The sequence below is a fragment of the Sapajus apella genome, unplaced genomic scaffold (genome assembly GCF_009761245.1).
Source record: "Sapajus apella isolate SASKATOON/1434 unplaced genomic scaffold, GSC_monkey_1.0 scaffold9, whole genome shotgun sequence".
Taxonomy (NCBI): domain Eukaryota; kingdom Metazoa; phylum Chordata; class Mammalia; order Primates; family Cebidae; genus Sapajus; species Sapajus apella.
Window position 1 is genome coordinate 19,483,441 of NW_022436949.1, and position 25,468 is coordinate 19,508,908.

The following is a 25,468-nucleotide window of genomic DNA, read 5'->3' on the forward strand; positions in this document are numbered from 1 at the left end:
GGATTACAGGTAAGAACCACTGCACCTGGCTGGCAAAGTCTTTTAAATGGTTGGTGGGGGTGGGGGAATCAAATAAGTAATGTTTTGTGACACATCAAAATTATAATGACATGTTGTATAATTTTTGGTCAGCAGTGGACCATATATACGATGGAGTTTAAATTTTCCTACTGCCAGATTGCAATGGAGTTGAAAAATTCCTATTGCCTGGGGACATAGCCATGGTAACATCATGGTGAAATTATTTATGTAGTCTAAGTGTATAGTGTTGATAAAAGTCTATAGTAGTGCACAGTAACATCCTAGGCCTTCACATGCACTAACCACTTACTGACTCACCCAGAGCCAGCTTCCAGCCCTGCAAACTGTTCATGGCAAGTGTCCTAAATAGGTGTACCACTTTATATTTTTACTGTACCTTTTCTATGTTTAGATATGTTTAGATACTCAAATACTTAGCACTGTGTTACAACTGCCTACAGTAATCAGTACAGTAACATGCCATACAGGTTTTGAGGTTAGGAGCAGTAGGCTATACCACATAGGATGCCATAATAGGGTATACCATCTAGGTTTGTGTAACTACATCATGATGTTCACACATGGACGAAATTGCCAAGTGACATTTCTCAGAACATATCCTTATCATGGCGACTTATGACTATGAAAGTTAACAAATCAGGTTTTGTTGGAATACAGCCATGTTCATTTGTTTACATATTGTATATGGCTCTTTACACACTATCGACAGCAGACTTGTATACTATAGTTGCGACACAGACCACAGCCAACAAAGTCTAAAATTTCTGGCACTTTGCAGAAAAGGTTTGTTGACTTCTCCTCTACTGTGTTAGTGCCACTTACCCATTTTAACTGGACCAAAGACTACTCAAGTCTATCTTCCTCCAACTGACACAAGTTCTGCCTCAATGTATGGAGGTTTTCCTCAGTAATAGGAAACTGGAAAAATTATTCAACATTTATTGAGTGCCTAAATGACTACGTATATTTAGTGTAACTGCTGATTTACGTGCCAGTCTTTTCTCACTATACTGCAAGCTCCTCAAAGGTAGAGATAGTCTATTTGAGCGGAACCTGGCATTCTCTAAGTGCTTTAGAACTTGAATAAGCCAAGTAAAATGTTTTAAGGCAACCCTATCCCAAAATATTCTTGAAGATATTAATTCAATCATTGCTAATCTCTGTAATTAGCAAGGGAAGTAGTGTGGCATACCAAAGTTTATTAATACTTAATCTGTTCCCTTTATTATGTCTTTATACAGTTCCCCTCGTGTATATAATCTGATACAACTATAATTTAAAAGCCATTAATTATCTGTCTTTTATTTTGTAAGTAACAAGATATAGACATTTGAATGCCAATGTCTTATTATGGAGAGACACTGGCACTGAAGTTCAACAATGATGATTACACTTATACCTGGTAATAAAAATACAACCCTCTCTCCATTCAGGTCAAAATATCCTACTTCTTGCCTTCCTATCAATTCCCAAACATTCACAGTTGTTCAAGGACCACTAATAATATACAGGAAGTGTCTAAAGAGAGTGAGAGAACACTTAGTAAGTTAGGTAAATTAAAGATGACAAAGGAGATTACATCCTCAACACTGACAGCTTTCAAGACTTAGAAAGAGATTGTTCCTTGCTTCTAAAATTGTTCTATTTTCCTCTGTAGGAAAATGAAAGTTTTTTCCTACCAATATTAAGTAATCAAAGTACTTACACAAAATTAATCTGCTCCTCCATGGGCAGATGAGCACTCCATTTACATGATCTTTACAGATCCCTGAAGTTGCTGTCCTGTCACCGTATTTAACTGATGGATATTCAATTGAATTATTCTGCATAAATAATTCTATTCCAGAACTAAAGTAGTATGATGGGATAGATACAGTCAACTGTTCAATAAAAATGCAAATGTCTGAAATTATTAAAATGTACTTAAAAGAAACGAACTGTATCACACACTTAGGCTTAGAGGTGTTCTCTCAAGTTTTTTCTTTTAAAAAGGAAACCAGTCTTTGAAGACTCTTCTTGAATGTAGCTATTTTTCAAACTTCATCTTCTTTTTCTCTGGTCCATTAAGGTTCATGTTTGAAATATTATCGGGAGGAATGCTTATTCCTGGTATCTAAAGTAATGCAAATGGGGGAAAACAATGTGATTTACTTTACAAAGTAACAGTGGTTCAAAAATGTAAAAGACAGTCTCAATAGGTGAGAAGCAGGTCATTTGGGAAGTTTTTTTAACTGTAATACAGTCTTCCACATGGGGAGCCACTGTGATTGACAGAATCAGAGGTTTCAAGTGTGTTGGGGAAGTACACAAGTTAACAGTATCTTAGGTGAAACACCTACACTTTATTTTCAAAGTGCAGAGTTCAAAACTTCTAGAGAGAAAAGACTAAGCAGGAGAATGGAAGATCTTTTTATTTTGGTATCAAAGACCTGAAAAGAATCTCAGATGTCTAGAATCCCATGACCTAAGGAAATCAGTGAGAAAACAGGATTTGCTATGCAAATATTTGATTTCTACAGCACTTACAGGGTTAACATTAAACAGAAATAACTATGTCCCTCTCTTCGACAAAGTATGTACTGTTCGTTCCATCACAACATGGAAATTTTAAGTTTGGTCTTACCTGTGGTTCTACCAGAGACATTCGGATTTTCTGATGCTGAAGATTAGATGAGTCTAACATGATTTTCACTTTAACTTTATCAAATACATGGAACACTGTGTCTTCTATTTTAAGTGAGGGTATCTAAACAAAACACATTTTATCATTCTTAATTGCTTCCTTACATTTGACGCTTTGTTCTCATCCTTTACAATTTATCTTACATAGTAATTTAAACGTTTAAATATAAAAATTAGTAAGCATCTAAATGTTTGACATAAAAGCCACAAACCTAGTAGTCTCATGTAAATATGGTCTATTTATGTGCATACTTTCTCCTTCATTAAGGTAATTCCAATATATATATTCTTTAAAATCTTGGTGATTAATTAATCACCCCGGTAAATAGCAGATTTTTAGTCTAGTAGAGGAACACAAAGGTGATTTGGCCAGTTTATTGTTTGACTATTCTCTAAGAGCTGCAGTTCTACTAAGGAGAACAGGGAGTGTGTGTCAAATAAGAGACACTGTAAGTTAAAAAAAGTTCCTTCCCTGAGCTATCAGTAGTCATTTATTCCTTTATCGGTCGAGCAAAGCTTAACATGGTCTAAAAGAAAGAAATCAAAGACAACAACTGCACATGAGTACATAGATGGTGGTGACAAACTGTGAGTAAAACCATAGCTCAGGTGGCAAAATTAAATGTAGATTAAACCATAGCTCAGGTGGCAAAATTAAATGTAGATAAACCATAGCTCAGGTGGCAAAATTAAATGTAGATAAACCATAGCTCAGGTGGCAAAATTAAATGTAGATTTTCTGGCATGTATTTGGAGATCAGGATAAATTCTTCAGGGTACAAAAAATAATTTTATTTTATGCTTTATAGGTACCATTTATGAACTCTTAAAGAAAATGTACCCCCCAGAAAAGAAAACAAACATGAGAAATACTATACCTCATCATCATAAATAAGCCGTGGGTTTGGTTTGTCCTTTTCTTCAAAAAAGACTGTCCCTTCTAAACCATACTTTGGAATTAACACCACAATAGCATTCTTTCTTACAAATAAAATATAGGCTTCTTCACTTACTATTCCTTTGCTTTTGAAAAATAGCTGTAAAATAACATATAACTTATTTAGTCTTAAAATATTTTGAAATCAACAAAAAAATTTGAAATTAAATAAAAAATGAACAAAACTTCATCTTTCCTAGCAGTCCCAACAGAAGGCAAATACCTGGGTATGAAAAGCCACTGATGCACGCTGGGCATACTGAGCCATTTTGTGCCGGTAATTGAGATTTTTACATATATCTGCAAGCTTGTGTTTGTCTGTCAACTCTGGGTAAGTACAGTCAGCCCCAATAGCCACAGCCAAAAGCCGATGAACGATGACATCTGCGTATCTAGAAAGATGAGGGAGAAATGAGAACCATGGTATGTCAGTATTAATAGGTGCTTTTAAATTTCAAAATTAACGATTTTCTATGATCTTTAATTGTGTAAGGAAATAATTAATACCTTCTGATGGGCGAAGTAAAATGTGTGTATATTGGAGATGCTAAGCCATAGTGATGAAAATCATTATCCATTCCAGAACAGAAGTACACAGCTTGCATCATACAGCGGGTGGCTAATATTCTTAACAGAGTGTTTAGATACGGAAAAGTAGGAGATTCGGCCCGATCCAAAGACTCAGCCAAAGACTTGGCTGTATCAGTCTTAATTTCCAAATTCTGTAAACAAAAAGGAGGGAAGAGCACCATATTAAACACTTCTAAGTCAGTACCATTATGTCTTCAAAATAAACCAATCTGACCAAACAAACATCATATTTTTGTTACTTTCCTTCCCTTCAAAGCAGAAGTAATGACCAGAAACAAAACTGTACTAGTCACTACACTTCCATCAGAACAATGTTCTGATTCATCAAATTTGGCTGCTTTGTTGTACTCTGCGGAGATGAGTCAAAAATACATCTCTTCTCTTAGGTCTTTGGAAGAAATAAGACAATGAAGGAAAATTCCCTATTTACAGAATAAGCCTTGGAGCAGAGGACTGAGCAGCTGATTCAATTCCAGTGAATATGGAGAAGGTAGGTATGCATGCCGTAAAGGTCTGATCCAAAATCAGAAACCAATGCCATCATGTTAGAACAATGCTCTGCAGTCCAACACTACTGCTCCCAGCTCTCTTCTAGGTGGGAAAGGTAAGGCCTAATTAGCTAATCCAAGGAAAAGTAATGTAAGCCATAGTCACCCAAGGGGTAAGTACACCTAAATGAAAATCTACTAACAAGAGGTAGGGAGTATGCCGGGCTGAAAAAATGGTGGCCTTTCTATATTTTCCTCTTTTGCATTTATGGAATAAATGCATTTCTTTCTTAGGAACATGATATGGAAAGGACTTAACTGAGTTGAAGTAAAAAAAAAAAACAAAAAATGAAATATATGATTTGTAAAAAGTGAGGCAGTTCACAGGAGCCATGAAGCAGCACAGACATAAAAAACATGCATAAAGGCAAGAAACATGGAAGAGTTTTATATAACCAGGATGCTGAATACATCTTAGTCTAAACACCTGGCTTTAGCATAGGGTGTGTTTTAAAAAACATTAGGTTGAGTGCAGTGGCTCACACCTGTAATCCCAGCACTTTGGGAGGCTGAGGTGGGATAATTACTTGACCCTGGGAGTTTGAGACCAGCCTGGGCAACATAGTGAAAACCTATCTATACCAGAAAAAAATACAAAAAATTAGCTGCTCGTGGTGGTGTGCGCCTGCAGTCCCAGCTCCTCAAGAGACTGAGGCAGGAGGATGGCTTGAGACCCGGAGGTGGAGGGTGCAGTGAGCTGAGATCGCACCACTGCACTCCAGTCCGAGTTACAAGAGTGAGACCTGGCTCAAAAAAAAAAAAAAGAAAGAAAAACAACTATTGGCATAGTCTTGTTAAACAACAAAACTTTTATGGAGATATGAATATAAAATTATTTAGAACAGACAGATCAAAACACAAATAGATGATTTTTCAAACTATAGGACCTTACCCTCGACTTGGCTGCCTTAACAAGAATTTCATAATTTGATGGAGGTGGTGCAGGATGTTTTCGAAGCAGAGCATGTTCAGAAAATTCCTCATGAATTTTTTTTGCAACAGAGATATTGGCAAGTAACATAAATTCTTCAACCATGGAATTTGTTTCCCTGCCAATGGAAAAAGCATTAAACAACAACAAAAAAGAGAACCTGAGACTTCTCTATATCATATTTTTTCACAGGCTACCTTTGTTACCAAGAAGATAATAAGAGCATTTCCTATGTAAACATTCATATATGTGTGTACGTTTGTATTTTAAATAACTTACAATTCTTTCATCTCTCAGTTACTCTGCTAGCAATCTCTTATTATGCATCTACTGCATGAATAAATCTCACATACTAGAGGAGACTTTACAGATTGCACTGAGCCAGGTGCAGTGGCTCAGACCTGTAATCCCAGTATTTTGGGAGGCCAAGGCGGGCAAATCACTTGACCCCAGGAGTTCGAGACCAGCCTGTCCAACATGGCGAAACCCCAATGCTCCTAAAAATACAAAAAAATTGGCCAGGTCTGGTGGCACATGCTTACAGTCCCAGCTAGAGAGGCTGAGGGGTAAGAATCACTTCAACCTGGGAGATGGAGGTTGCAGTGAGCCAAGATTGCATCACTGCTCTCCAGCCTGAGTGACAGAGCAAGACTGTGTCAAAAAACAACAACACGATTGCACTCAAAACCAGCTTTACTACTCTATTTGCATATAATACAAAAACAAACATTTTCACTTCATTTTACAAGGTCCAAAATATATTTAATCATAAATCAATAAAGTTTACTAAGAATTAAAAGCTATTTAGATCATACAAATTTTGGCTTAAAAAACCAAAATTTTCAACAATACATTACTAAAACAAAGAGATCATATTTATAATAGCTAATCTGGACACTTAAAATGGGTCAGTGATTATGCTGTAAGTACAACCCACCCTCAACACACACACAGAGACACAGACACACACACATACACCCTGTTTTACAGATGAGAAAATTGAAGATATGCTTATTATTCTCTTGCTCAAGGTGAGAGTAATTAGCAATGAGAATCTGAGTCCACGAAATCTGACTTCAAAATTCTTGACCAATCTGATACTACTGTCATTCTCTATATAGTTATTCATATACATTTTTAGGTTAGTTTAGTAAATGATCCATTTTCTGTTGATATAGTGCTTTCTGTGTCTCAAGTCATTGAACGTGTATTATTAACTTTTATTCAAGTTTCATCTTGTAACTTCTTGACAAAGTATATTCATTTAAAAAATATTAGAAAGACCTCCAATGATATGGGGACAACATCTTAGAAATGTATTCTTTCTTCTTCTTAGTGAGAAGAAATAGGTGATGTTTTACTTTGGCAAAGCTAGTATCAACCTTTTTCTCAATGAAAACTCCTACTACTCAGCTCATTGTTAGCATTAACATTAGACATACTTACACAGAAGTTCTCTATGAGGGATTTTTAGACTTTACAATAGCAGTATAGCACATATTGGTTCTAAGTAAGAAATTTGAGTATATTCCCATTTTTAACCCTTGGCCATTTATTAGAAAAGAGTATATGCATGTTTAATTCCAGAATTAACATAAATAAGAAGCTAGAAAGAGGCCTACACTGATTTAACAAAAAATATTATTGTTTCCTACATCATCTTAACTAAATCAATAAACAAAAATAATTAATATCTGTATATTCCTCATAGCACCCTATGAGGTAGGTGCCATTATCAATCATAGGCAATTTACAGAAAAATAAATTGAGGCAAGGAGAGGTCAAATACCTACTTTAAATAGTTGGAAATATAATGGTAATGACAGCAGAGGGATCCAAACCTAGGGAGTTGGACTTCACAGATTCTCATAAGAAGCGCACAATCTAGATCCCGCATATGCACAATTCACAGTAGGGCTGGTGCGCCAATGAGAATCTAATAGTGCCACTGATGTGACAGAAGGCAAAGCTCACATGGTAATGCTCACAGCCCAGGGGCTGGGAAGCCCTGCACTACAGTATATGCTATATTAAATACTTTAGAAATTAATCAGGGTCATCTTTTTTTACTTATTGTAACAACTATTAGTAAGTTCTAATACATAATATATCAAAGCAAACAAATTCAAATGGAAAGTTCTTCTATTATGCTACTAAACCCAGTTTTATATAAGAAAAACTGAGCTTAAATTTACTTTTCTTTCATAAGCCAAAAAAGTAAAAATCATGATCCTGATCATTACGTTGTATATAAATATTTTTGTTATTTGTACTTACAGTCGACATTACATTTAAAACAAAAAAATCTTATCTACTGCCCATCAAAAAACTTACAAACCTAAGTTCCTTGGTCTGCAGATCTATAGGATCATGAGTTTCACTGTCCATGTGGAATCGAACTTCAGGAGAAGACAGAGTCAAAGCCCTAAATAAAAAAAAAGACAAACTATAGTCAAGCAAGCCAGTAAGACAAAATTATAGAAATTATTCTTTAAAAAAGACAATGACTACAGAAAGTGCGTAAGAGTTGCTCTCCTGAAGGCTTTATGACCATCTGCTGTTTTATGTTCCTATTTTAATAAATAGCTTAGTATTTTAGAGATTTAAAATGCATTTAACAAGAGAGGATGATAGCAACACAAGGAAATCTGAATACCTGTGCTTCTGAGGGTTTATATATCTTCTGTATCCAAACGATGAGTTTTTATTGAGCTACACAGGTTTTTAATCACTTTTACAAATAAAGAAGGGGATTGGCCATATTTAATTTACTACAGAAAACAGTCACTGAGGCAAGGGACAATAGACAGGTAAAAAAGAAGCTGCCACGGGTAGCTTAGTAATACCAGAAGATCCACAGTTCAAAAGTATCTTCCACGAAGATTGAACCAACAGAGCAAAAACTGATAACCTACTAATATGTTACAAGTAGTGATGGTTATTAATATTTGAGTGCTAAGTGTCAGAAACAATTCACGCTCAGGGCTTTACACGCATAATTCATTTAATGAGCTGGCAAGTTGTCCTTTGGAAAGTAAATTCCCACAAGGCTAGGCAAGTCTAATGTTTCCTTATACCTTGACACAGCTTTTAGCAGGTCAGCTCCAAATCAACCTAAAACTAAAACTTTTAATGAAGCTGGGCAACCTTGAATAATCAAAGGGGAGAAGAAAAATTAAGATGACATGGAACAAGTTAAGTGAAATACTAAGTCTAAGTACTTATCTTCCTCAATTCCTCACCTGCATTAAAAGAACCATAGCAGGAATACATACTAGAAAGAGAATCTCAAATCCTTTCTTGCCTTGTAGTGCACTTAAAACAAGGCTCTACATCAGATCTGATATTTATTTATTAATGTATTTGACATAAAAAGCAAGGTATACTTATCACATTTTGATTTTTCCTCATAGAACACCTAAAATATTATGTCTATCCATGAGTATTAATACTTTAAGAAGGCAAAATATGGCTTTTTTTCTGATTGTTTTTTCAATTCTCCCTAAGACTAAAGTGATTCAATGATGTTTTACCAGTAGACAACCATCTACTTACCAAATTAAAAAATACAGACTGTTGAAACTAAAAAATATCTTTCCCAGTTTTAAAATTCTATGTTACAGATGCAAATTCTTACTTTAAAACCACTAAAGTCAATACAGCTTCAATTTACATTTTATTTACGTTGCTTTAAAAAAAGAAAACCTTTGTGGCATTTTGTGTCTCACAAAAAAATCCAATTATCTTCTTCTTATACCTAAGTGACGACTTGAGTGAAAGTTTTGCTCCAGTTTAATAGCGTCCACTGGGTTTTAGCATACCCAAGTAATCCTTTCAGTTTCAAATTTCGTATTTAAGAGCACGTGAAAAAATCCCCTGAAAACTGAGGTGTTAGTAGACATAGGTATAGCTCAATGTAACTACCTCAAACACTGTCCAACAGCACTTTCTGCAGTGATGGAAATGTTCTATGTGTTCCCTGTCCAATACAACAGTCATTAGTCACGTGGCTATCGAGCACTTGAAATATGGCTAGTAGGTTAAAGAACTAAGTTGTTAATTTTATCAATTTTAATGGCACATCTTATGAAACGACACAAATGTACAATCTGCACTCACCACAAAAACCCCTTTAGTAACAGCTTGTGACCCCTATCCTAGATGGGCTTGGGAATCCTGAGACCCAGCATCTAGAACGTTCATGTACTTCTTTTAACTGCTTTCCTTCAACAACTCTGAGTTAATTCCCTATACCTTATGCCTTTTGTAGTTAGGCAAAAGCCATGATAGAACAGCTAAAAGACTCATATATGCTACTAGTCAGATCTTTGGGAGGACTCCTTTTATGCAGCTTTTAATTGTCTAAAAAAAATGAGGAGGTTGAGTTAAATAATCTCTAAAATTTAAAGTGCAAGGAGAGCCTAATCTACATTTATTTAAACCTCTGAAATCCAATGTCCAATCTGAAAATGCATTTCTAATTAAAATTAGAAACAATCTATGTAGGTCTTAAGGAGTTCTTTTCTTCCTAGAATTTCTTCAAGATCTTTAACTCAAACATAATTTTTAGCACAACAAATTACAAGGATGAAACTCCTGAACAAACATCAGTCCAGAATCAAATTGCTAACATTTAAAAGGAAGCTAGAGGCTGGGCATCGTGGCTTACGCCTGTAATCCCAGCATTTTGGGAGGCTGAGGCAGGTGGATTGCCTAAGGTCAGGAGTTTAAGACCAGCCTGCAAACATGGTAAAATCCCGTCTCTACTAAAAATACAAGAACTAGCCAGGTGTGGTGGTGGGCACCTGTAATCCCAGCTATTTGGGAGGCTGAGGCAGGAAAATCTCTTGAATCTGGTAGGCAGAGGTTGCAGTGAGCTGAGATTGCACCATTGCACTCCAGCCTGGGTGACAGAGTGAGACTCCATCTCAAAATAAATAAATAAAAGGAAGCTAGAACAAACAGGAGTCTCTATCACTGCCCATGATTGAACAATGTAACGTGTAGAAAGATTATCTTAAAACTATGAAAAACAAAATATACCCTTTTTCAATCCTTTTTTTCTTCAGAATTTTGGCTAGTTTATTCAGTCCACGGAGACTAGTGGTGATATCATCACGCATATTTGCTGAATCAATTCTCAACTGAGCTTCAGCATATGTCAGAGATGCCTAAAAAAGAAACTGTATGTTACATAATTCTCATAAATGATAGAAAAATGGTTTGCAATATGTCCTCCTGCTTCCACTACATAAAATTCATGATTTCAGAAAACCTAAAATCAGTAACAAGAGAAATTCTTGGCTGTGACTTTATACTTCACACCTGATTTCTAGTTCATTAATTCTTACCTGAGGCATTATACAACATAAACAAACATATTTTAAAAGGTAAAATGGCAATGTTGTTAGCAAACAAATTGTAAACTTTACTTGTATATTACAGTTACTGTATAAATACCCAGATAATGCAAAAATAAAACACAAAGGTAGGTTAGATCAATTCTTTCTCTGATAACAAATGTGAAATCCTTTCCAGATGATCATTACTCCCCTGCAAATAATTAAGACTGCAGGAGTAGAGACATCATGTTTTGGAGGAAATCTAATAAATGCCCAGAATTAAGCCTGTAAAAACCAGAAAAATCACAGTAGAAAAGAGTTAAAGTAATCCCCAATGACAAACAACCCAAATACACAAATAACTGCTTCTGTTCCTATTTCTCTCACAGAAATTCACCTTTTTTTAAAACTTATTTTTAAAGAGTACCTTCATAAGTGAAAAAAAGAAAGAGCATAACAGTTAGATAATGCAGGTCAGGTCAGATTCCTGGGAGAGCCAACTCATCTACTAAGGGCTAAGAGTTTTCACTCTGAAACAGATTTTATGTTCTATGTTAACTAGGCTTTTTTTCATATAATTTTGTTATACTGACCAAGTCTTAAAGAACTAAAAGTCATTCTTATTTAAAAGTACAAACTGTGGTGGCTTAAATAATGCACACATCACTATGTGTCAGCCTAACACTGCTTTCTTTCCAACCACTAGTTAGCAGAACAGCAAGAAGGATGCCAAAGGGCCAGAAAAACAGGTTAAGTTTGAAAACCAGATCATTAGAAGATAACGGGTTTGGCAAACCTTGAAGAAAGATGTAGGGCAAAATGAGAAAGAACAGAAAGGATTCTTGGGAGAGGTATTAAAAAAGGAAAAGGACAAGAAAGACAACCGGCTCCATTCTGAATATACGTGATCTCAGGCTAGTTCTACCGAAATCCAACAGTGACTTAAACATCATTTCCGCAAGAAAGTCTGAAGAGAGAAGAGGTGGACATGCTAAGTTTTAAAACATTAACCAATTATAAGTAGGAACAATGTCAATTACTAGGGTTCTTCAGTTACGGGATATAAAACCACTAGTTGGTTTTCTCAAGTGTATACACTTTGTAAGCTTCTGAATACAGGACAACTGCAACATGAACTAATTTCTGAATAACATCAAGAATTAAGCAGATACTGGGGAAAAAGAAAACCCTCTAAATTTTGCTATAACAGTACGCCCCCCCATCCTGAGAGCACAGACCTAGCCCTTGTTTTTCTGCCTAGACTCTTCCCCTCCCATCCAAACTGAAATACATTTGTCTGTATATCCGCTTTACATGTTCAAAAGAGCATCTAGCTTGATTGAAAACTTCTTGAGAGGTGGGCGGCAATCTCAAATTTAGGTGATGGCACTGGGGCTGGGGCTGGTTATTTTGGCCTGGTATTAGCAATAGAGAAAGGGTCAAAGAAAGCTGGCAATAAGACCTGCTTTCTGCATTCTTCTTTGAGAGTAGGTAGCAAAAAGGCCAAATGAGTTTTAGTGTAAATTTAAGTGTATCTGTACGTGTGTAAGCATGTGCCTGCAGCTGTGGATTTTTTTAGACTATGTTTGTATCTCAGCCATTTATATGTATATGTTTTTTTCAATTTTAGGGTAAGTAAATATAAACAATTATACATCTCTTTTCAAATACATGAATATTTTTATATGTGTGTGTGTATATATATCCATATACATGAATCTTTACAAAAATTTAACATTATTTATCCTTTTTCAAAAAAGTACCAAAAAGTTTAAACATTAGAGATTAGCCATGAAACGAACCTTTGAATTAATAACACTTTTGGTAAACTTCGTTTTTAAGATTTCAGCACTGTGATTCATTTCCCAAATACATGAAAATGCCAGCCTATGAAGGAAAATACAGAGTATTTAATAGGAATCAGGTTAAAGTAGTAAATACAATGTCTTCAAGGAAAAAAAGCTATGTAGAAATAAATACCTGTCAACGTCACACTTTAAGGAACACAAATTAGAGCTAAGCAACTCTGGAACCATGTCAATCCTCTGCGAAACATAAAAACGGAACACAGATTACTCAGCTATATCCATACATTTATTTGAGGTTCTATTCTCAAATAGCATTAATCAAACAAGGAAAGAAAAGAGTGTTCTGATTTTTGTAAATAGGAGAATTGAGAAAAGGTCAAATGAAAGGTATGTTTCTATAAAAGTACTTACACAAAACTGTTAAAGAAGAAAAGCTATGAAGGAAAACTGGACTTCAGGCTAATTAATCTAAGTTTAAGTCCTCTACATTAACAACCTATCTGTCCTCTGAAAGTTTTAAATCTCTGGTCTGTACAAGTTTATACTTGATAACTGACATACTCTATAACTGGACCTTTCTCCAATGCTTAATATAAACTATAAGGTGTTTTTAAAATACTAAAAAAAGAAAAGAGAAACTAAATTTTTGGAAAAAAGTATACAGAAGAACTTTAAGAACAAATCGATAACAGACTAAGCGTATCCTTCCCTTTGACTTTCACAATACTTTGTTTTTTCGTTTGTTTTCGAGATGGAGTTTCACCCTTGTTGCCGAGGCTGGAGTACATCCGCGCATTCTCGGCTCACAGCAACCTCTGCCTCCCACGTTCAAGCCATCCTCCTGCCTCAGCCTCCAGAGTAGCTGGGATTACAGGCTTGTGCCACCATGTCCAACTAATTTTGTATTTTTCTCTGTGTTGGTCAGGCTGGTCCCGAACCCCCATGCTCAGGTGATCTGCCCACCTTGGCCTCCCAAAGTGCTGGGATTACAGGCGTGAGCCACCATGCCTGGCCCACAATACTTTGTTATCTGAACCACTTGATAATAAAAATTTGCAACATATTTCATGATTTAAAGCCACCTTATTCCATGTATTTTTCTTAGCTAATTCATGGCTGTTTAAGAATCCGTAAGTGTCCATAGTGGTTAAATTTTTAAATTCAGTATATTTACCTTTTCACAAAGATACACAGTTGTTCCTCTTCTGGCTGATTCTTGATCCAAGGCATTTCCTGGCCTAATAAAATGGCTCACATCAGCAATATGAACACCAACCTAAAAAAGGTAAAAATAAAAGGAGGTCAATATGCTTGATTGGGCAAATGTACCAATGGAGCTTTAGTAAGATAAAATTTAGCTAAATTTTAAAAAGACTCAGTCACGTCTACCATTTCAACTTCTGACACATGGTCGTTAGTGTGCAGCTATAATTATACTGCACAACAGTAAGCAGTAAAAAATATATTCTAGGTCAAAACAACATGAACTCATAACAGAACTATATTTAGATAAAAATATTATTACATATGAATACCTCCAAATTTCCATTTTCAAGTTCTCTACAATGCAGAGCATCATCTATATCAGTACATCCTGGTGGGTCCACACTACAAATACACAGATGCCTCAGGTCTTCTCGGTTTTTCATGTCCTAGAAGACATAAGATTAGAAACAAATAAATTACGTCCAAAGCACAATTAAACATATTAATAGCTCTTGTGAAATCAGTAAGACGCATACAAAAACAATTTAGCTGTATTTTCTTGATGACAACCACATTTCTTTTTCCTGCACTGGAGCAGAGAGACACCACATATGATTTATAACTAGCGGTTTCCTTACCTTTGAAACATTTAACACATGGAAGTGTCTGCTCCACAGAAAAACTTATCTTTCATTGAAGAAGCAAATATTCTGTGATTCCTAAGAATGCAATACCTAGCTAAACGCAGGAAAAGAGGGCCCATGGTGTCTACATATTTAAAAACACAGAAATTAAAACTTTTTTTTTACTTATCTCCTTCTTGGAGACTCCCATTAACAGATCATAGCAAAGCCCCAAGAAGTCCCACTAGGAAGAAATCTAATTAGTTTGGTCCATTTTTTTCAAACTTACTTAACAATGGAAGCCTTCTTGGGCAAATACCAACTAACATGCAATACCATCGTTTCTTAGAATGGAGTCTAGAAAACATTGGCTTAAGAGTAAGCAGTATACAGTAGTATGGCTTGCAGGGTTCATCTTTTCTGCTAAGATAATGATGTTATTATTATAATAATAAATTATTTAAAAAATAATTTATAACGTCACTACAAATTACTTTCAACTTACCTTTTCAGTAATGCTCCAGGGCATCTTTGGCAGAAAACTAAGAACAGCCTGTGAAAAAGGTTGATGCGGAACATCATGTTCAAGTAACAAAACTTCTGTTTCAGTCTCTTTCTCTCCAACATCGCCCAAATTTTTCACAAAGTGTCCCTGAAACCAAGAGGCACTATTAGGAAGGTCTATTTTATAGCAAATTTACATCTTATCGTATTAAATCCTTCAGCATTTACATGTCATCTCAGTATTCCTAAATATTCCCATAATGACTTCTTAAAAATGACCCTTTGGTATAGACAAAACCTCTCAATTGATTTATGATGGAGACTTCATGAGGGTCCAGTTCTTATATCCTAAAGCATCTATTTCTTATTAAAGTTCAAGTTTAAAATGTGCTTCCAATATAATAGTTTCAAAATTTGTTTATTAGATCTGTCTGGAACTCACTTGCCATAGTCACGATCAATAAAAGTTATTGGTTTAAAAATTTACATAAAAGAGGCCGGGCACAGTGGCTCACGCTTGTAATCTCAGCACTTTGGAGGGCTGAGGTGGGTGGATCACTTGAGGCCAGGAATTCAAGACCAGCCTGGCCAACATGGTGAAACTCCGTCTCTACTAAAAATTAGCTGGGTGGGTTACCACACACCTGTAGTCCCACCTAATTGGGAAACTGAGACACAGAATCACTTGAACCTGGGAGGCAGAGGTTGCAGTGAGCCGACATCGCACCACTGCACTCCGGCTGGGACAACGGAGTGAGACTCTCAAAAAAAAGAAATTTACATTAGAGTAACCAAATGATTTACCCTGGAATTTCATAAAATTAATTTTCAAAGTAGACATGTTACTTACCAATTACTTTGTGAAATAGCCCTAAATTTCAGTACAAATCCTACATAAAAGTAGATTCGATTTTTATTAAAAGCAGAAATACTGTTCACAAAATTTTAATTAAACATCCCCAAATAAAATTAATACTTTAAGCTTACATTTGGGTATCTGGAATTTCTGGGCCAACCATCAATAGCAACAATAATTCTCCGTCCTTCTAATGTAGAAGCCTGTCTGGTTTCTATGCGAATTCGAGGGATTCTCTTATCAGCAGGTGTAAAGAGATGTCTTCTTGACTAGCAAAAATTAGAAATAAAGATCTTACATACAAAAAAATCTGAGGATGGAGGCAAAAGAAAGGCTATAAGTTCTATTACATGTTTATCATTTCTTTATTACACAGTAATGCTCTTTACTCACCTCCTTAATGTCAGACTTGGAAAGCATGCCACAATATGGTCTCCAATTCCTTTTTATTATTCCTACAACTCTACCTGTAGGCTTTAACATTTTCTCACTTACAGCAGTCTTAAGCTGTGATATAAAAATAAAAATGTTCAGTTATATTCCTCTTAGTAAGACCATCTCCTTTCAAAATCAAAATGCGTTCATGGATACTAATCCACTCAGGCAGTAAATTATGACCTAAGACTACAGAATGTTGATATTTCAAAATTCTAGACAAGAACATGCCAAACCAAACCACAGACATTGTCTCTTGATAATAACGCACTACAAAACCCATTCACAAAGCAAAAATAAATAAATATAACTGAATACATATGTCAGAACTCAACACTGTACAGGTTTAACATGAGGATTTACCAACTAAATTACACACAGGTCTGGAAATTAGACCCGGTTTCCAGTACCGGTTTGCACAAATTAGCTACGTGGTATGGTGACTAATTTCCTTTGAACCTTTGTTTATTAATTCAGTTAAAAAGTAATGTATCTTTAAAGGTTGTTCCTCATACAAAATAAAATCCCAAATAAAGAGTATCTGCTATTAGAAATAACAAAAGTTCTTATGATATTTCACCTCTTAACACTATCCAAAGGCCTGGATTCTCCATGGATAATTTCATAGTGAGACTCCAGAGCAATGAATATAAATAATGGAAAAAGAATACAAAACTGTTACATGTATTCCAACTACTTATAATATTATTATAATTATAAAATATAGAAATAAACAGGTCATATCAAGTAACTTAGCTCATAAGAAATAACCAAAATTATTCTCTTCATAATAAATATGGTAGTTGCACAAATACAATAGCCCAGAAATACATCTATTATGTTAAAGGAATTTTACCTAAAGCCTTTTCTATTTATTTATTTATTTATTTATTTTTGAGACGGAGTTTTGCTCTTGTTACCCAGGCTGGAGTGCAATGGTGCGATCTCGGCTCACCGCAACCTCCGCCTCCTGGGTTCAGGCAATTCTCCTGCCTCAGCCTCCTGAGTAGCTGGGATTACAGGCACGCAACCACCATGCCCAGCTAATTTTTTGTATTTTTAGTAGAGACGGGGTTTCACCATGTTGACCAGAATGGTCTCGATCTCTTGACTTCGTGATCCACCCGCCTCGGCCTCCCAAAGTGCTGGGATTACAGGCGTGAGCCACCGCGCCTGGCCACCTAAAGCCTTTTCTAAAGCAGTTCCTAGCACCTTTCCTAAAACATTAAAGCATTTCAGAAAACTTTAAATTTGTTTTTACTTAAACCTCATTAAGTTAAATCACATATTTTGTCATAGATTTTCAGTTTCCTACTTGTACTAACAGTCTGTTTGCATTTAAACCCATTTATTTGAGCACGTTAAGACAATAAAAGAAAGCTAAATAGAAGAGAAAAAACCGTGTATGATATGTATTAAATGTATACAACTATAATTTTATGCAATAATTCTGAAAGCAATGAAACTTGGCTTTTTCCAAAGCTGACACATTAACTAATAATACAAAGCTACACGGACAAAACAAAACAAAAAACCTGCTTAGATTCATACCATTTGTTCTCTCTCTTCTTCTTTCTCCACATCATCTTCATTTTGACCTTCATCATGTAAAACCACAGAAGACGGTGCTACCCACTGACTCTTTGGGAGAAGCTCCACAGCCACAATATCTTCATGAACAGCTCTGTTTAAATGTTTAAGTCCCTGTAAGATTATCTGTTTAAAACAATAGAGGGCATGTGCCCAAATACATTTTAATGCAATATAAAAATGGGAAGATCATCAAAAAGATATTTACATACACTCAGAATGTCTCTACGAAATCTCTATTTCTCCTTTATAGATTTTCTTTCTCTATAGTGTCCCTAATTCCACACCCTTAATTTCTCAACATCAGGCAGAAAAAACATGAGTCAGAAAATACAGGTTGTGTTCATGGCTTCACCATAACTTACAATGGTACCAAGAGACCTTGGGAAAATTACTTACACTCTCTAAATCTCAAGGTCCTGATCGGTCAAAAAAGAGTACACTACGTACTTTTTATAGGTTGGATTGAATATTAAATGAAATGCCATGCACAAAGATTTAAAAAACCTGACAAATAGCGAGCACTGCAAAAGAAAAAAAAAGGGTTACTATTTGCTTTAAAGGATGGGAAGCCTCATATGCTATGCAAATAGCATTTACCATTAACTGGTCATAATATATAAAATAGCATCTTTATTTTAGTGTATAAGGAATTTATGTATATACTTGCCTCTTTATTTTCTTCATTGTCGCCATGAATCCACACGGTAGCTTCTAAGTAATTTTCCCTGCTGGCTCTAAATGTTCCTTGAAGGTATGTACCAGATTTTATGCCTTGCTGTAGCTTACTTAAGGGAAGATGCTCTGAAAATATTATTTTTCCACTTTCTATTTCATTCTATGAAATAAGCAGACCAACAGATGCAGCTAATAAGTCTTCTGTTCACTCAATACACAGCTAGTATTAATATCAGATAATTTTTGAAATCTACATTATAGTACACACAATTCTGAATATGAGAAACTATAGCAGTGTTTCTTATAGACGAGTGCTAACAGAAACAACTTCCTATAATGAAGGAAATATTCATTTTGTGATCTCTAATGTGGTAGCCACTACACACAAGTTTCTCTTGGGCACTTGAAAGATAGTAACATCAAGAAACTAAATTTTTAATATGTATTAAATTTAAACAGCCACATACAACTAAGTGGCTACATCTTAGGGCAATCATAAATCTGTATGTCAAAAATCAAACCCAACTTTTATCTTCTCATTTCCTTTTGGTTTCATAAAGTATCTTAAAGGTAACAAAGGATGAACGAAATGTAAAGACTGGATTTATGTACAAGGTCCTATCACTTAAAACCTATTTCTACAACAAGGGCTACCAATTATATTTAATATAGCTATGTGCCAGGCACTGAGATGGAAATTATATTAATGTTACAGTTATCATTTTATTTGATCCTTATAACAATACTACGAAGTCGTTATCGCTAAACATTACATATTTATATGTAAGAAAATGAAGGCTCAGAATTTATTCCCTTAGCAGTCCTTCTCACATCAGCTATTTCAATGACTCCTTTACTCACCTCCCCGCCTCTGATCTTTCCTGGATAAAATGCATAATCTTACACACTGACATGAGAGTGGTCTTACAAATAAATACCACTTCTGATGATTTTCTCCTGTTCCACCAATCCACATTCATATACCCTTACTGTTTCTTAGCCTGACATATAAGGAAGAGCTCTCGGAATCCTTTCCTCTATCTTCTCTTCATAGCAGCCCTTCAGGGAGATCTTTATACCTACAGAATTCTAGGTCCTTACTATCTGGACACTCCCCTCCCTCTTCTTTCCTCTGTCTGCAGTGCCTGCCACTTCTTTATTTGTCAAACAGCTACTCCTTATTAACGAATCGGCCATGGATTCCATTCATTTTTTTCTCACTAAATAGTGCTATCATGTGCCAGGCCCTACTCAGGTTACTGAGAATGCATCTGTTTCAGAAAGTTAGCTCTTTTAGGAATTTCAATAAGCCTATTACATCCACTCTTATTTATAACACAGCAACTATTCCAAATCCAGCTTACCTACTGACATTCCAATTTTTCAATGTGGTAACTATATCCCTAATATCCCAAAGTGGCTATTTTAATACTTTTACTTTTCAAAAACAAAATAAAAACATACCCCTTCTTCAGACAAACAAGCAAGACGATCTATGAGTTCAGGGTTAGCAGTTAGGCTCTTTACATATTCTTCACCTGAAAAAATAAGTTTATGTTGTTTTTGATAGAGCCTTTTCCTTAGATATGAAAAAAAATGGATAGTATTGTTTGTGACAGTATACATTTCATTCTTTCATTCATTAAGAGACAGAATCTCACTCAGTCTCTCAGGCTAGAGTGCAGTGGCGCAATTATACATCACTACCACCTAGAAGCCCTGGGCTCAAGCTATCTTCCTACCTTAGCCTCCGGAGTAGCTGGGACTACAGTCACACACCACCAAGCATGGTTTTTTTTTTTTTCCTGTAGAGACACAGTCTTGCTATGTTGCCCAGGCTGGTCTTAAACTCTTGGTCTCAAGCAAGCCTCTTGCCCTGACCTCCCAAAGTGTTGGGATTACAGCACCTGGCCTCAATTTATTTAAAAAACAAAACTCAACAACCTGTTGATGTGATCATCCCTAAGCAGAGGCAGGGGTTCCAGTATATTTATGAGCTTTCACTGCTAAATCAGTTCCAAATAGGCGAAAATTAACAGTCATTGGGCACCACAATATACTTGGCTTAAAAACTATGTGAAATTTATACAAAAATATCACATGAAGTTACATAGGACTATGAAAATACTAAAGTGAACATCTGACCACAGGCCTGATGATTATTTTTAAATGCATTTGCAAAAATGCACTAACTACTTCTACATGTAGACTTACAAGTAAAAGCTGGTATTCCTTCTTCTACAGCTTTCTCTTTGTTTTTCCTGTCATTTGTTATGAAGATAACTTGCAGCTGGTTGTCTGCTGACATTTTCTTCAAATGTTCATTGTACCATTTTGCTGCTACTCGAATAGCTCTATCATTCCTGTCATTAGCATTTTCTCCCTGTTCTTGCTCTACATAGGTTTCTCTAAATGTAAAGGAAAGAAAAACAAACAAAATAAAAGGAAATCAATAGAAACAAGGATATGTGAAAACTCTTAGCACATAAATCCTTAACAACCACTAAACGAGGAAAAAGTCAATGGTTATCTTTTCTCTTGAATGTATTCAAATGTACATCTCAGAGAAGAGATCAGAATTCTTTTTTTTTTTTTTTTTTTTGAGACGGAGTTTCGCTCTTGTTACCCAGGCTGGAGTGCAATGGCGCGATCTCGGCTCACCGCAACCTCCGCCTCCTGGGTTCAGGCAATTCTGCCTCAGCCTCCTGAGTAGCTGGGATTACAGGCACGCGCCACTATGTCCAGCTGATTTTTTGTATTTTTAGTAGAGATGGGGTTTCACCATGTTGACCAAGATGGTGTCGATCTCTTGACCTCGTGATCCACTCGCCTCGGCCCCCCAAAGTGCTGGGATTACAGGCGTGAGCCACCGTGCCCGGCCCAGAATTCTTATAGTTAAGTTTCTAAGAAAACAATTTGCTTGGAAAAGTAGAAAACTATGTTATTAACGGGAGAAGAAAAAGGCCAATACAATTTTTTTCCTAAAAATAACAATTCAAGATCAGAACTTATACTTTAGGTTAAGACACTAAATAGTTTGTTGAAATGAATTATAATAAAATTTCACAGGTCTGATAATCAGATTTCATTCAAACTGTAGGTTAGCAGCAATTCCCAAAAGCTACTAATAGTAAAATTAGATCATTTATAATCAGAATTCTACCATCATTAATAAATAATGCATAGATATTATCCATGGTAAACAATAAATAAATAGCTGAAGCCATGTAGAGACTGAAAAGTCAGCTACATTAATAGTTTTGATTACATATTTTTTTCTATCTAAACTCCCAAGTATGTCAACACATTTATCTATCTCTTTAAACCTGTTCATCAAAGCCAGATTTAAGTACAACAGCAAAGTTCAGCACAATAGCTTGCAGTACTTAATAAGATTAAATTGACTTACAAATTAATAGTTCTAGAATTATTTTATTCCCCATCATCAAAAGTACTTGCTAATGCTTTTTTTTTTTTAAACTGAGACAGTCTTGCTCTGTAGCTCAGGCTGAAGTACAGTGGCATGATTTCAGCTCACTGCAACCTCTGCCTCCCAGCTTCAAGTGATCCTCTCAACCCAGCCTCCCAAGTAGCTAGGACTAGAGGCATGCACCACCACAACCAGCTAATTTTTGTATTTTTAAGAGACAGGGTTTTTCCATGTTAGCTAGGCTGGTCTGGAACTCCTGGCCTCAAATGATCTGCCCGCCTCAACCTCCCAAAGTGCCAGGATTACAGACACGAGCCACTATGCCCAGGTGCTAGTGCTTTAAGCTTATCAGTGAAAGACACAGTCATAAATTTTTGAATTAGTTTTAAACTTGGGTCTTTCTGCACTGAAAAACAAGTATATTTCTATTTCCAGATTTCAAGGAGGTACTAGGAATAAGAAGTCTACAAAGGCTTTACTGGTATTCTTTACAAGAATACTGAAGTTTGAGATATAAGAATCAAGAAATTCGAAAAATTAAGGATTTAAAAAACGTGCATAATCTGATGGAATTTCATTACCAGAATTCTACACTCTTACTTAATCCAATGGTTCTCAATCCAGTGAATTTCCCCCCACCACCCCCCCGGGGATTTTGCATCATTACAAGTCAGTGACGGTGGTGATGTGGGTAAGGGGTGGTGACTGCTGCTGAGGAGTGGGTAGAGGCCAGGGATGCTAAACATCCTACAATGTATAAAACAGCTTTCCCATCACACAAAAAAATTATTCAGTCTAAAATACCTATAATCTCAAGATTGAGAAACCCAGATCTAAGCTAATAAAAGTACCATAAATACCCACCATAGATTATTTATGTATTATAACACAATAGGCAATATCATATGTTCTGAGACCACACATTAAGTTCAAAGGTCTTGAATCTCAAAACATATCAAAGAATTCTATTCCTTAACCTAATCTTACTCAATGTAATCAGTTACACAGTATTAAACTTTTGAAAAGACCATGAAGAATAAATCTACTTTCTATTTTTAAACCTCCCCTTCACAAACTCATACATTTTATTACCCTCTGTTAGTTGTCCACATAATATGGTATTCCAGGAACCTAGGCAAATCTCATCTTCCAAGATTCTACGGTCCAACTCATGCTAAAACCAATTTGAAATGAAAACATTTGGGAAATAAAAGTACCTACTGTAGTCTAGGAGTCAGCAGCATTGGTTCCAGGCTTGAGCCCACCAATGCCTGTGTGACCTTAGAGAGATCCACTTAGCATTATCTTCTGCACAGGCATGTAAGAATCAAATAAGGTATGAAATCTGTCACTTAACTTCTGACAGGGTCACAATTTACTCCCAGGAACCCTCTCCCCAGTTTAGCTAATCCTGTGGTTTTCTAATATTTAACATAATATTTCTCCTACCTATGGTGCTCATTAGTGAAAGTATAGAAATGCTTCTCTTGGTTATTAGTCACATCTCGGATACGTTTATAAACGGGGGCACTGCGATTTCTCACTTCTTGAAGAACTGTTTGTAGCACAATTACATTCCTGATGGCAGGGTCCTCAAGAACATCAATCTTAAAAAAAGAAAAATAAAGTCAATTTTTCCTGTATTCATTCGTAAATTGCTTCTGTCAAATATAAAATCCTGTTTTATGTTCGGCATCAATACTTTATGTTTAAAAAAAAAAATGAATAACTTAAGCCAACAAGCTATTTGGCTACAGAAAAAGAGACAAGTCATTAAACCCTTCAGATCTATTAAAAAAGCACACTTAAACAGACCAATCACAAAACTTCGTAGAATTAAGGGTATTAATAAAGAAATACGTTGGCCCACATAGTTTTTGTTCGTAGGCACTTACAAGCTGCCTGGGAGTCGCAGGCTGGAGGCCACAGAATCCCAGGTCCCCGGCCTCCAGGCACTGACAATCTAAGGCAGAAGAGACACCAGGAGTTAGAAAAATAACGTGTCTAAAATACGACTCCAAGAACTAAATTTTTTAAAGCTAAAGGAAAAGAACCTCGGCCTGGGAAACAGGAAGCTCGGATCCCCAGGGGGTTTGTCTCTCCCTAGGTATGGGACACTGCCAAAGACCCGCCTCCCTGGGCCTCAGTTTCCCTATCTCTCTCACCCCTTGTCCCGGTGGGGCCGCAGTGTCCGCGGTTCGCCCGCCCACGCACCTGGTGGAGTAACACGTTAGTGTCAGGCAACAAGTAGTGCGGCTGCGGGCAGAGGCTGCTTGCCGGGTCCTGAGGCTGCGGCTCCAAGGCCGGCCCCTCGTGCGCCCCGCCACACGCTGTGCACCCGGCCGCACCGCAGCCTATGTCGTCTCGCAGGTAATGCTCGCGCACGATCTTCATCACGCCGCCCGCCCGGGTCTTTTTTAAGAACGTCTTGGACTTGAGCATCTTGTCTCGCCGCGCAGAATCCTAACCCCAGCCGTGCTCTTCCGGCAAAAGACGTCAAGCTAGAAACAACGACGCCTCACCCAGAGGTTCTCCGCTTCCCGCTCCTGGATATTACTAACACTTCTCGCGGGAAAACGCCGAGAAAAACATTGGTTGGCTCTCTGACGGCCGCGGGGATTGGGCGAGAGTGAGGAGGGGCGGCAAGGCGGGGCCCGTAGCCATTTCCTCCAGTGGCAGGGGCGGGGCTCGTCCTTGTACTCCATCTCCCATAGGGCATTGCTTTCCGCGCGTCGGAATATCCGGAGAGCTGACTTCCGGCGGCTTGTGGGAGTGTGAACCGCTGCTGCTTCCGTCCTCCTTGCGAGTGCGTAGATGGTTGTCTTGGTTACGGATTCTAACGGTCCTCTACCCTAAAATCGCTTGTTGGGGCCCTGCAACCTTGAGCTTCCGACCGGAGACGTCTTCGGTCCCTCTGAGTGTCTGCATTGGCGGCTGGTCAGGCCTTGGGTGTGGAGTAATTGACGCTTTGGAGGTAACCTGCGGCTATCTCCCCTTCTTTGCTGCGTGGGGCAAGGAATTCCCCGAGCTGCCAAGTGTGGGGCTTACTTTTCACGCCGAGCGTATGGGCAGTCCCTGTCTTGAAACGTTTGTAATCTAGGAGAGGATTTGTCTTTGAATTCACTTTTACCCATTTCCATTCAAAAAGGAGGGAGGCTGATCTTAGTATAGTATTTGCTCTTTCTCCTCCACACCTTTCCTTATTCAGTTCAGAAAAACTGACAAATATTTAATTGTATGATTTGTTATATCATTAGGTATTAAA

The 25,468-nt window shown here is 36.8% G+C and overlaps 2 protein-coding genes and 1 long non-coding RNA gene across 8 annotated transcripts in view; 2 read left to right on the forward strand and 1 right to left on the reverse strand.

Moving 5' to 3' along the window:
• Positions 1-1,317: 1,317 nt before the first annotated feature.
• Positions 1,318-25,026, reverse strand: DIS3 (DIS3 homolog, exosome endoribonuclease and 3'-5' exoribonuclease). 4 transcript variants are annotated; one of them, XM_032277350.1, is made up of 22 exons: positions 24,418-24,927; positions 24,099-24,166; positions 23,653-23,810; positions 20,988-21,181; positions 20,238-20,311; positions 18,766-18,933; positions 18,057-18,221; positions 16,464-16,577; positions 16,202-16,339; positions 15,216-15,362; positions 14,417-14,533; positions 14,056-14,157; positions 13,054-13,118; positions 12,876-12,960; positions 10,775-10,902; positions 8,070-8,156; positions 5,693-5,849; positions 4,169-4,383; positions 3,885-4,053; positions 3,603-3,761; positions 2,666-2,788; positions 1,817-2,155 (listed from the first exon to the last, which is right to left on the reverse strand). In XM_032277350.1, exons 4-22 carry the CDS (start codon positions 21,079-21,081, stop codon positions 2,069-2,071), a joined length of 2,394 nt encoding a protein of 797 aa, XP_032133241.1. In that variant the 5' UTR covers positions 21,082-21,181; positions 23,653-23,810; positions 24,099-24,166; positions 24,418-24,927; the 3' UTR covers positions 1,817-2,068. The 4 variants fall into 4 exon arrangements, with proteins under 4 accessions (XP_032133239.1, XP_032133242.1, XP_032133240.1 ...); XM_032277348.1 differs by lacking the exon at positions 24,099-24,166 and having other exon boundaries at positions 1,318-2,155; positions 24,418-25,026; XM_032277351.1 differs by lacking the exon at positions 23,653-23,810 and having other exon boundaries at positions 1,318-2,155; positions 24,418-25,026.
• On the forward strand, positions 2,996-3,683 carry LOC116551284. Its single transcript, XR_004268824.1, has 2 exons — positions 2,996-3,333; positions 3,405-3,683. It is a non-coding gene; the product is annotated as an uncharacterized LOC116551284 (long non-coding RNA).
• PIBF1 (progesterone immunomodulatory binding factor 1) overlaps positions 24,876-25,468 on the forward strand; it is a 228,488-nt gene continuing 227,895 nt past the window's right edge. For all 3 annotated transcript variants that reach the window (XM_032277352.1, XM_032277355.1, XM_032277353.1), the window contains exon 1: positions 24,876-25,177. The gene's annotated coding sequence lies outside the window, so the exon portion shown is untranslated. The remainder of the gene's footprint in view (positions 25,178-25,468) is intronic.